The following is a 12741-nucleotide window of genomic DNA, read 5'->3' as shown; positions in this document are numbered from 1 at the left end:
CTTAAATTTTGAGAGACTGATGTAATGCACTCTGATAGTTATGGCTCTTGAAATGGGTTCTCAATGTATACCAGGTTTATTTTTAAAAATTCTTTAGTATCACAAATATTGGTTAATTTTAACAGTGCATAACTGTGATTTGTTCCACACAATGTAACGGAAACTTTTTTTTTGATGTTAACATGCTATATATGTTTCTTCTCATTCTTTAGTGTTACTTGGCGTTTCACATGTAGACTTAAACCTAGTTATTTGTAAAGTGTAACTAAACATGTGGTACATTTGAAGTCTCATATAAACAAGTCCCTTGTGTTGCAATAGTTGATATGAAACTGGCCTCTAAAACCAATGTTAAAAGACTAAGAGAGACAGGCAGGAACACTAAAACGACCTTCAATAAAAACATGAATACTGTATTGGGTACATTTCAAGATGCAATACATAGAAGCAGTATAGGCAATGGTTAGCTATCTGTTCAAAACAAATAAATAAAAAATAATTTGCAGACCAGTGTTAGTATAAAGCTCAGACATTTACAGTACATTGAAACACTTTAATCATTCAACATTTCACATTACAAATATTTTAAAATTACTGAGTGTTATAAATAGTTGGCATAAAACTTTAACAACATTATGTTTTACTACCACTTCAACAAACAAGCTGCAAAGGGACATTTTTGCACCAAATAATTTAGTAGAGGGGATACATAAAATATCAACTCAAAAAGTGAACAAATATTAATAAAAATGAGTTTCCTTTATTTAAAATTGTTAATCATCACTACAACCTCCCCAAACACAGTGAAAAGCACAAAGAATTCAGCCACAGAGACACACCACTGATGGCCAACTTCCACAAATAACTATTCTTTTTATGAATATTTGCCATACAGTGTTGAATACTTAAGCTTTCAATAAAAAGTAGACATTTTAAAATATTAAAAAAGCTGCACAATCAAAAATATTACAACATAAAAAATCTGAATGGTCAAATGATAAAAAACTAATTATACATTTCAATTTAAAATACCAAAAATAAAATGCTGGACAGGATATTGACCCAATTATTATAATGCTGCTGAGAAAAGTAGTCTTTGCTACTTTTTAAAGTAAGGTAACAAAAATAAGCAAACAAGCACATTTTTCCTTTAGTCCATATCTAAAAATAACTTCAATTATTTATATTAGTACAAAGATCATATTCTGAATTTACAAATATCAGTAAGATAAAAGGGAATATAATAACAGTAGAAAATGACATTGTGGACAACATATTAATCTGAATGTTTGCAATTAAAAAAAATCGCATTAAAGGTTTACACTGTAAAGTTTTTTCAGAAGTTAGAAAAAAAGTATTGCACATAACAATATGACATTAACTTTCCACAATTTACCACATTCAAGTCTTCTGTAACTTTGTAAGAAATTCTTAAAAATTCAGACAAAGAATAAATTATCAAGTCCTTCCAATGGCATTCATAAAATCCTTTCCTTCTTGAACCACAAGATCAGATTTAAAATCATGCATTCTGCAGAGGTCTGTGTATGAGGATATATTTGCCATGCTATGGGCAAGTGAGAAATGAAATTTAACCTTTGTAAACAACTTTACAACACACAATAAACAAGTTAGTTTTGAAGTTTACATTTTTTTTGTTTACATGCATGCTTTTATTTTCTTAATTGTTTCAGCCTTGCACACTATCTAGAATTGAGGTAACTTGATGGCAGTTAAACCTGGTTTTGTCTATTAAAAACCGGTAAATCTTTTTCTAACCATCAAACACCTAAGAATCCATGTGTCAAAGTTTACTGCTAATTGTTCTGTGTGTCTTTTGTATTGAACTTTGTGCCAGGTCAGCTACTGTACCATAGATACAGGAACTGTGAAAAGGAGTCTATATGATCATTTTCAAAAGAATATTTACTGAAAATACAGTGTAGTATTGGAAGAAACTAGAATCCACATTTAACAATGAGGATAGGGCTGATATTGCAACCAGGTTCTAATATTTACTGTATTATTACTTTAGACTTATGAACATCAACACCTGGAGCTGGGAGATTATATTTTCGATGACTATGGTTTTTCAGACTCTGCAGTTTTATCAACAGCATTGCTGATCCCTAATGTTCATGATATTCAAAATTCTCTTTGCCTTCAAATGTTAAAAGAAAAAAGGAAAGAAAATGGGAACAAAATTGATTGCTTCAACTCATTTTTTTGCACAATTAAGTTAACGATATATGTGCAAATCTTCGAATAACAAACATAGAAAAAACTATTAATCTCTTTCAGATTATGAAAAATCGAGGTATTGCAAAAGAGATGCCAGTGAAAAAGTGAGCTTAAAAATATTAACTGTTGGGAAAAAAAAAGATTTACAAAAGTAGTGCATAACAAATGTTGACATGTATATAAAAACAAAAGGGGAACAAAAAGCCAACTAGAGAAACAACATACCAAAAAGCTCAAAGGTAGAATATGTTACCTAAAAAGGAAGTCAACTAGTAGAAAAGTTATCTTTCAGTGTCAAATTTCAAAAATGCTAATTCACTACACCCACAAACACCAGAGTTGGGCAGGAATGGCACAACAGCACACCAGTACACCAAGAAAGGATGATAACCAGCAGTTTCTATAGCTTAAAGATTGCCACTAAGAATTACATATTCTTTATAGTAAATCCCTGACGAGCTAAATGATAAGCACCCTCACAACTCTCTGCTGCTGTTAGTTTGACACCACTGTGGTCAAAACATAGATCAAATTTAAACTCTTTAAACTTGATAATTTAACAGCAAATGCCTCCATTTTGACCTGGTTTAGTTATTTAAACCCTATTATTTCAAAGGAAGAATTTCAATGCTATTATCAGTGTATTACTTGTAGGTCACAAGTCAGCAATTTGCAGTGAGTAATCCAGTCTTTGGTTTGCAGGAGTTTGAAGATGCTATGCACTGTATCAGAAAAAAATAGCAAGAGTGAGGAGCAATAACCTTTCACATATAATTTTTAAAAATCACAAATGCATAACCACCTTTGGCTGAATCACGCAATAATCACAAGGAGATAATTCCTTCAATGCAGTCCAGCACCTACGTCGCCTTTGCAAGGGCGCAGTACCACTTAAAGCCAACCTGCATAGTATACACTTAAGAGTGTCATGACACCACATGCTAACCTATAGTAATACAAACATGCACCTTGGCACTCAAACAGTGTTCAGTGTTTTCTTTGTTGTATGCCATTTACATTTTCAAAATGTAACTTTATAAACAAAGATTTTTAGGCAGAATAAGTACTGTAGATAATGGGAAAATGTATGAATATATAGTGCATGCAAAACAGGTGTACTAGTAAACATTCAATCATTCATACTATTCCACATAAAAAATAAAATTAAAAAAATCTTAGGCAGCTGAAGCCATAGCCTGTGCTACATCTAGTTGTGTTGCATTGTAGCCTTTTTCTTTGTTACTTCTAATTCCCATTTTACTGGGAAAGAAATGGTATTTGTCATACCATCTAAACAGCAGCAAGGCTCCTATTGTCTCTTGCAATTAAACAGCATCACTAAAAATAAAAAAATATAAATCAAGGCTACAATTGAGGTATTACTTTTTGTGTGTCAAAATGGAGAGCAAAAGCTGACACGTGACAATATATTAGTAGATCAAGTCGACTTTGTAAATAGCAACATCAAAAAAATAAAGGTATAAAATCTCTTCCAGCAAGGAAAATGCCTCTCTACAATTACATTGTGTCAATCTGAACAACTTTGGTAAACTTATAGGGGCGGCAGATCTTCAAATTGTGGTTTCTCATTTCTGAAATAAGTGCACACTTCAACCGTAGCAGCAATCTAAACCCCTTTCTTACATTGCGTATTTTGGGGTAGTGGTGAATTGATAGGGAAGCACCAAAAGCTTTTACCCCATACCTGTTAGTAAAGCCTGTAGTGTGTTAAAAACAACTTTTAAAAAGCACACTGACACAGTTTGAAAAAGAAATTGGAATTCATATTGTGGGAGGGCAAATCCAAGTGTTTTATATAATACATAGTGCTATTCCCCTACTTTAGATATAATTTAATTGAAAATCCAAACACAAAAAAGGGCTGCAGTATAACTTCACATTAAGTTTAGATTCTGTCTATACAACTAAAACTAGTTCTCAATCACAGTTTCCTCAACAGGACATTCCTATCAAGTACAGCACCAAGCTGTGTAAGCACATGACTCAGAAATCTCAATCATGTACATCGACTGAATCTGTATTATTTCTTTAAGCTAAGGATCAAATATCCAGTGTTATCACAAATCAGTAAATGTTTCTAAAAAACACCGAAACTAGAGTTTAACCCAATTGTTTTGAAGTGAAAATTTGAGACATACATTTTGAAATCTGGGATGAGGCAGTAGAAGAATGCACTTATTTAGTTTCCTAGCTAATCTGGTGTCTGCAGCCATAGAGCACTCTTATCTTGCCACGAGAATCAGGTTTAAATATCTTAGTTCCAACGAAAAGGAACTTGACGTGGACGGTCTCCTCCTTCTTTCACAAGAGGCTTGTGGAACTCCCTCCCAGCACGAGAATGTATGGCAGCCCAGCAGTATTCACAGTAATACTGCAGACATGTGACATTGGCACAGAAGAATGGAGCAAATTTCCCACCACAACGGGTACCCTGGCATTCATCACACAGCTGATCATCAAGGACATATGGCTTGACTTCCACCTAAAAACGAAACACAAGACTGCCATTATTTGACGTAAGATAAATGGTAAACAGGAAAAAGCACTAAAACCTTTGATACAGTTTCTAGAATTGCACAACACCCTAATCATGAGAAATAAAAGGGTGGCATCACAACCTTTTGCTTTCATCAATGAAAAAACTTACACAAAAGATCTGCCAAACTGCTTTCTCACTTACTGAAAATCCTAGAAATACTCAGGACCATTTTTGGATGTGGGTGTATTTCAAGCCCCTTCTGGTCATGGGAATAGAGGCAGGTATATGCTAAAAGTGCAGTCACTGGTCATGTGTCAGTTTCCAAACATGATTCCTATCATTTTAAGGGTGGAAGATCAGGGTTGGTGTGGCTGCCTACACCATGCAGCTGGTTGCCATCTGGAGCTTTGTTATCCAATTAGAAAAGGCCAACTTTAATTTTCTACTTTCCCTCCAGTTTCCTGCACTGATGGGGGCAGTTCAATGCCTGTAGGTGGCCACCTGTCATCAAATGAGGGCAAGCACTGTAAACAAGCCCAAAGGGCCTATATACGTATGCAAGTGCAACCCCATGGGTTCCTCCCTATCCCGTAATGATGGCCTAATTCCATGAGTTTATTGTTCAAATTGAAATTAAAGCATCTAATTATTTAGCTGCCATTACGGCGTGATGTTCAAGCTGCAAGACCGCCGATTGACTCTCCAGCTTCAAAAGCCCACTTGCTCCCATAATTGAACAGGGAACCTGTCTCCATGCTAATTAAAAGTGGCAGTGCTGTAAATGCAATGAGCCAAGCAGCATAGCATTGTGATCTAAACTTTTGTGGAAAGTGAAACCATTACACTTCTTGCCAAAATTATGACAGTCAAGGACCAAACTATAGGCAGCAATTATATTTTTCCCAAAACTAAAATGTAATTAGCAATTTTTGAAACAAAAGAACTAAATAAATTGTAACGTTTTACCTAAGTGTACAAAAGAAACATCAATAAAACTAGAAATACATTTTGGAGTGAGTGTTTGGGAGTGCTCCCATACACTTGCTCTCCTTAGTGTTTCTATATCAAGATCTCAATCTTTTTGGGTGTTTTGTGGGGGGGAAACATTTCAATTTCCACTCTTCCTAGGAGGCTAGTAATCAAATTTCACAAGAGTTGCCACAACAGTAAATGTGAATTTAATCAAAAACAACAACAAGCAATAAATTTACCAATAAAAAATGACTTAAAATGTGCCATGCAGCAAAGCTGCATAAAGCTGTATAAGCTCATAAAAGCCAACATTTCTCTTACTGGTTAAGCAGATAACTTTTTCCCCTAGAGAGCTTAAATGAAAGCATCTCAATATTTATATGGCTAGTCCAGTTTCAGGTCAATGGTAAGCCCAGGATGATGATAGTGGAGGATTAGTTGATGCTCATACATTAAAAGGATGATGGCCAGATTCTCTTTCTTTGGAGATGGCCTTTGTCAGTCACTTGTTTGGCACAAATATTTATTACAACAAATTGGACTTTGTCCAAATGCAGCAAAGATGTGGACATGAACCAAGGATACTAGTCTGGGAAACTCCTGCAGAAATATCCTGGAGCTAAAATGGCTAACCTCCAACAGCTACAACCAAGTTCCATTGTGCTAGATATAACTCCAACCAGCAGACAGTTCCTCTCTGAATCTGCCATGGGTTTTGAATCCAGATCCCCAGAGCATTATCTGGGTCTCTGGATGACTGCAATGACTACACCATCACCTCCTTAAATTTTCATTCTATGATTTAGAATCAATTTTTCCTGACTGTCCAAATATTAAAAAAGTGTGCACTCATCATCACTTACCCGTTTATCAATGTCTCCGTGCTGTAACTGAACAAAGCGTGCACTGATAGCAGCAATATAGCTTTGTTGATTTGAAAAAGCCACACGCCCTGCACCTTTTGGGTATTTCAGCTCAGGATCAGTGTCAATGCCAGCATAGCATACTCCACCATACAGCCTATCCATGATCATTGCCAGCTCCACTGCAGCACAAAAAGTGATAAGTGCAGAACAGAATTGATATTACTATATCAGTGTACTTGTACAAATGTATTAAATTTAAAAATTTTGAAAGGATTAAAATAATCATCAATCTCATTTTCCATATTTGCATAACCTGAGATTTTTGTAGGGTATCATTTAAACTTAACACCACTTGATACATTTCATGAAATCTTGTCCTGGTCTTCATGTAGGATCCTGGATGTTAAGTGTACATAGGATATTCAACTCTGAGCATTTATCACAACTGAACCTGACTGTATTCTCCTTGAACATCCATATGGCTACAATTGTGCACAAGTAGCCTGACACCAAAGAGGCATAAAAGTTCCAGCAAATTCTTCTCCAGCTTTGGTCACTCAGGCTAATTCTGATGATCCGACAAAACAGTGATGCTAACACAGCAAGATAAGGGGAAATTGATCTTGATCATCAAAGATTAAACTAGATCTATAAATGAAAATTTAACAGGAGAGAGAAAAACATTACCTTTATAGTTGTCCAATACAGAAATTGAGTCTGGACTCAGATGTTAGATTCTATGAATTGAGTTTCTACAGAAACTTAGCATTTGCACCACTGAAAGAAATACTAAGCCAAAATTTATCTGGCTTTACCCTAAAGGGGACTGCTTTTCTTCTACTTTTTGCATTTTACACTTTTTCAAAATATTTATCCACCTCTTTCATAGCCTTGGAGGCAAATAATTCCTGGCTTCAAAAAAAAATCTATACAAATAAATTTATTCTAAATTCTTTCCTCAATCTAGTCATAAAAATTTACCCATCATTGGTCACACCACCTACCCAAGAAAACAAATCTTTCTAAACTCACTTGACCTGGTAAAAAACTTTAATAAAAACTTGGGGAAAGAAAACCACTTATCTTACACCATCTGAGAGCTGTCTAAGTCAGTTCTAACACTTCTATACTTTCATTGTAACAACAGTTTCCCATACCTGGTACCATCTGTCTGAATTTATGCTAATCACAAGCTCTGATTTTAACATCGTGTTTTAGAAGAAAAGGGGTTTAAAACACCATTGGTTGGATTATATAACACACTGGATTCATCATTCTCCACTTGTGCACAGGAGGACACTGGCAGACTGGAGAAGGAATTTTCATTCCTCAGGGACAAGACATGCTTGCCTTAGATTAGATTTTATTAGATTAGATGCCCTACAGTATGGAAACAGGCCATTTGGCCCAACAAGTCCACATTGACCCTCCAAAGAGTAACCCACCCAGTCTCATTCCCCTACCCTACATTTACTCCTGACTAATGCACCTAACCTACACATCCCTGAACACTATGGGGAATTTAGCATGACCAATTCACCTGGTCTGCACATCTTTGGACTGTGGGAGGAAACTGGAGCACCCGGAGGAAACCCACACAGACACTGGGAGAATGTGCAAACTCCACACAGACAGTCGCCTGAAGTGGGAATTGAACCTGAGTCCCTGGTGCTGTGCGGCAGCAATGCTAACCACAGAGCCATCATGCCACCCACTAGAATAAACGGCTGAAGGTTAATATCTCCACAGTATTTCCAGCATTAAGTGCTCGATCCATTAGGTATGGCTGGGGCTTTTCACAACACTAATTGGGGATACCCAGGCTAGAGGAGTAGAGACTGGAATTCAGGGAGAGAAACATGAAAATTGGGGCACTCCATTGAGCTCAGGTACTATCAATTAAGGATATCTCAACTACTGACATCAATCTGCACAGGGAAACCTGTTGAGCTTGCCTCTTGATGAAGGCCTCTCCAACTGCTAATTAAATCTAACAGTTATGACATGAGACCTTTAAGTGGCTCATCGGGAAGGAGCAAGTGGACCACTTAGTGCCACCAACACACAATTAAGGTGGGACAGGGGCATGTAGGAAGATCACAGTAAGCTATCCTCAGTGTCCTACTAACGGAACAGCTTTAAATCCAGTCACAAATGTAGCTTAACCAGTTATTTAGACAAATTACTTCTTTATTCTTGCATAGGCATACAGCATGGTAACAGACCCTTCAGTCCAACTAGTCCACGCCTACTTCATTCCCAAACCAAACTCGTCTCAAGGCTGACGTTTGGAGGAATCTGGGACAAATCTTTCCTATTCATGTACTTATCCAAATCTCTTATAAATGCTGTAACTGTACCTGCATCCACCACTTCCTCTCATGGTTCATGGATGGAATGAACGGTGTAAAAAAAGTTACCCCTTATGTCCTTTTGAAAACTCTCACCTTAAAAATATGCCTCCTTGTGTTGAACTCCCCCATCCTAAGGAAATGGCCGTTGCCATTCACCTTACCTATTCGCCTCATGATTTTGTAAACTTCTATGTCACCCCTCAACCACTCCAGTGAAAAATGTCCCAACCCATCCACCCTCTCTTCATATCTCAAACCATCCATTCCTGGAAACATCTTGGTAATTTTTTTCTGAACCCTCTCCAGTTTAATAATATTCTCCCTATAGCAAAGCAATCAGAACTGCACAGAGTACTCCAGAAAGGGCCTCACCAATGTTCTGCAAGCATACCAAATGCCTTAACCTTGTCTACATGTAACACAAATTTCAAAGAATTATGTACCTGAAACTTAGAGATCTCTCTGTTCTGCAATACTACCTAGAATCCTACCATTAACTGTATGTGTTTTGCCCTTCTTTGCTTTACCAAATGCAATACCTTGCATGTATCCAAGTTAAACTGCATCTGCCACTCCTCAGTCTATGCCCTATTTACAATGTCATTTGGCCTAATTTGCCTGTACTGTTTGTAACTCTCTTCCTATTCAATCCAACTCTCAGCCTTTCAGCAAATCTTTCTCATCCTATTTCTCTGATGCACTCATCAAGCTTCCTTTTGAAAGCAGCTAAGCTATTAGCTTTAACCACTTCTTAGAGTAATAGTTCCACATTCTAACCACTCTGGCGTGAAGAAATTTATTTGTATTTCTGTTAGATTTATTCAAAACTACCCTGTATTTATGGCACTTATTTGACAGCTTCACACTAGTAGCCACATTTTCAACTGTCCAGAGCTGAACCTCTGGAATACCCTCAACGTTTTCAATTTCGTTCCTCCTTTAAGCCATTTCTTAAAAGTCCTTTTTGACAGAGTTCGTAGAAGTTCTCTATGTGAATTAATGCCATATTTTGTTTTGTAATGCTCCTGTGAAGTGCTTTGGGACATTTTTATCAGGTGCTACATAAATACAAATTATTCTAAGTTGCTAAAAAATCTATTATGTCTCTAAAGAAAGGTTCCAACCTGGTCCATGTTCCCCAATAGCTGTAATCTCTTCACTTCTGGTATCATCCTTGCAAATCTTTTTGCACTCAAAATGCTCCCATGTCCTTTTTCTAATATGGAAACCAGAATTGTACACAGTACTCTTAAGTGTGGCCTGGCCAAGGTCTTAAACACGTTTTATATAAATTTCACTGCTGGTCAATTCTACAATCCTAGAAATAAATCCCAGTATTTTATTAACATTTTTAGTCACTTTTTGTTTTAAGAAAGTCATCTATGGTGCTGTTTTTAATTATTTATTCATCTGAATCCTTTAGGTTCATTTGTTCTTCTATCCCACACAATTTATTTTCTAAGGCATTAGTGGCATTTGTTTTTCTTGCCATACCTACCATCTCACATTAAACAATGTCAAAAATCACAACACCAGGTTATAGTCCAACAGGTTTCTAGAAGCAGCACTTCGAAAACTAGTGCTTCCAAATAAACCTGTTGGACTATAACCTGGTGTTGCATGAACTTTAACTTTGTGCACCCCAGTCCAACACCGGCTCCTTCAAATCAATAAACTATATAGCAACCTATTTTTCACTCAACTGCCCAGCCTGCAAGTTTCTTGCAATTGCACCATTCAAAGCAATGTATATGTTTAAATAATTTAGCCCATTTATTGACTCCTTTTTTTCCTATTAAACTTGTACATCCATTCTTTGTGTTTTTTTTTTCCTGAGAGAATGCCATAGTCTAGGTGCATGCCATCTTTAAAAAGTGAACTATTACTGTGATGTCAGTTTTGCTTTCAGCAAGGTATTTGTACTGGATATGGTGATGTTTATGTTATCTCCTATGGCATAAGAGTTAGTCATAGGTAACATGATACGAAAGATTCATCAGATGTTTATTACAGCTCCTGATATATATTTTATTATAATCATAAGCACTTCCCAGTCTAGGCTAATATTTACTAATGGAGTAACAAAGAGTAGCATGCTGTCATTAATGTATTTTGCATCAAGTGTCCCAGTTAAGAGTGAGGATAAGAGCGTAAGGTTAGTGACACACACAAGAAAGGCAATCAGCATCAAAACAAAACAAAGAACTGTGAATACTGGAGATCTGACACAAAAATAGAAGGTGCTGGAGAAACTCATTGGGTCTGGCAGCATCTGCAGAGAGAAAAACAGTTTTGAGTCTACTGACCTTTCAACACAACTGATGTTGCTAGACCTGTTGATGTTCTCTGATCAGCATCAAAATGTCTTCTTTTTAAAAAACATGAAAACAGAACTAAAAGGATTTTTCATTAGCATATGAGTAACACACTCTTAGGGTCAAAAGCAAACATGGACAATTACTTGATAGAGGAAAGAAGAATCAAGGATGTCACTTGGATACCAAATGTAGGTTAGGGGTCAAAATGTTCTTCTGAATCCATTATAATTTTCGTTACTGTGTGTGCAGGATTTTGAATAAAAACAAATAAACCACCATGTGACAGGAACAAATTGGATTTATACAAAATTAACAAAACAAGAACAGCCAAGGATTTTTACTGAGAGAGACAAAATAAAATGATGCTAAGCAAAAGGACATATTGAAAAGGACTTTTTTATAATCCTTCAAAGTGGGCAGGTGAATGGTGGATTAGAGGAGATGGGAACTGTTTTGAGAGACAGCTGCAGAGATTAAACCTGGATGTCTAAAAACAATGGTTGGCAGAGGAAATCCTCAATAATCACCTTTGTCACCGACAGATTCAACAATACTTTGACTACCTCAAACTCCAGATAAACAGTTTGTTATGAGAAAATATGGCACATCTACTATCACACTTTGTATGATGTCTCTTTAGTGACTAACATTGGCCTGAAATGCCTCAAATTAAATATTTTTATTCTCAGATTTAAATAGAATCATCAATGTATCCTTGAATCCTGCATCCGTCCATAACAGCATTGGTAGAATAACCACCTGTTCTTGTGCACACAAAATGCAGTCTTCACATCAAGGAGATCCTCCATCGTACTGTGCTGTACCACCATGCTCAGTGGAATTGGCCAGCTCCAGGACATATTGCAGGAATTGCCCAAGGTAGTGTCCACAGTCCAACCATTTTCAGCTGCTTCATCAATGAGCTTCTCATTACCATAAGGCCAGAACTAGGGTCGTTCGCTAATGATTGCACTATATTAGCACCATTCTCAACACCTCAGATACTGAAGCAGTTTTAATCCAATTGCAGCAAGACAATGTCCAGGCTTGGGCTGACAAGTGATAACAAAGAAAGCCCATGGTCTAAGGGGCAAGTTATTGACATGGATAAGGACTGGCTGACTGGCAGAAGGCGAGAGTGGGGGTAAACGGGTAACTTTTAGGATGGCAGCTGCTGTCGAGGGGCCATCATTAAGACCAAAACTATTCACATTATACATTTATGATCAGGATGAAGGAACAAAGGGGATTGTTGCTAAGTTTGCAGATGATGCAAACATAGGTTGAGGGACAGGTAGTATTCAGGAAGTGGGAAGACTGGGGGAAGACTGGAGGAGAACTTGGGCTAGGCAAGTGGGCAAGGAAGTAGCATGTAGAATACAATGTGGGAAAGTGAAGCATTGGAAAGAACGGGTTGGTAGGAAGAAGAGACAGACTATTGTCTAAACAGGGAAAGACTTTGGAAACCTGATGCACAAAAGGGATTTGGA

The 12741-nt window shown here is 36.8% G+C and overlaps 1 protein-coding gene across 2 annotated transcripts in view; it reads right to left on the bottom strand.

Annotated features, from left to right (window-relative positions):
- Nucleotides 1-388: 388 nt before the first annotated feature.
- The window catches only part of cpeb4b (cytoplasmic polyadenylation element binding protein 4b), a 172002-nt gene continuing 159649 nt past the window's right edge, over nt 389-12741 (bottom strand). For both annotated transcript variants that reach the window (XM_043703856.2, XM_043703857.2), the window contains 2 exons: nt 6577-6758; nt 389-4744 (listed from right to left, as the gene is read on the bottom strand). In XM_043703856.2, coding sequence (XP_043559791.2) covers nt 4517-4744; nt 6577-6758 — 410 coding nt within the window. In that variant the 3' untranslated portion in view covers nt 389-4516. The remainder of the gene's footprint in view (nt 4745-6576; nt 6759-12741) is intronic.

This window comes from Chiloscyllium plagiosum, unplaced genomic scaffold, assembly GCF_037043375.1.
Source record: "Chiloscyllium plagiosum isolate Xiang-an unplaced genomic scaffold, Cpla_swu_hap1 HiC_scaffold_16, whole genome shotgun sequence".
NCBI classification, from domain to species: Eukaryota; Metazoa; Chordata; class Chondrichthyes; order Orectolobiformes; family Hemiscylliidae; genus Chiloscyllium; species Chiloscyllium plagiosum.
This window is presented reverse-complemented; position numbering and strand designations above follow the sequence as displayed.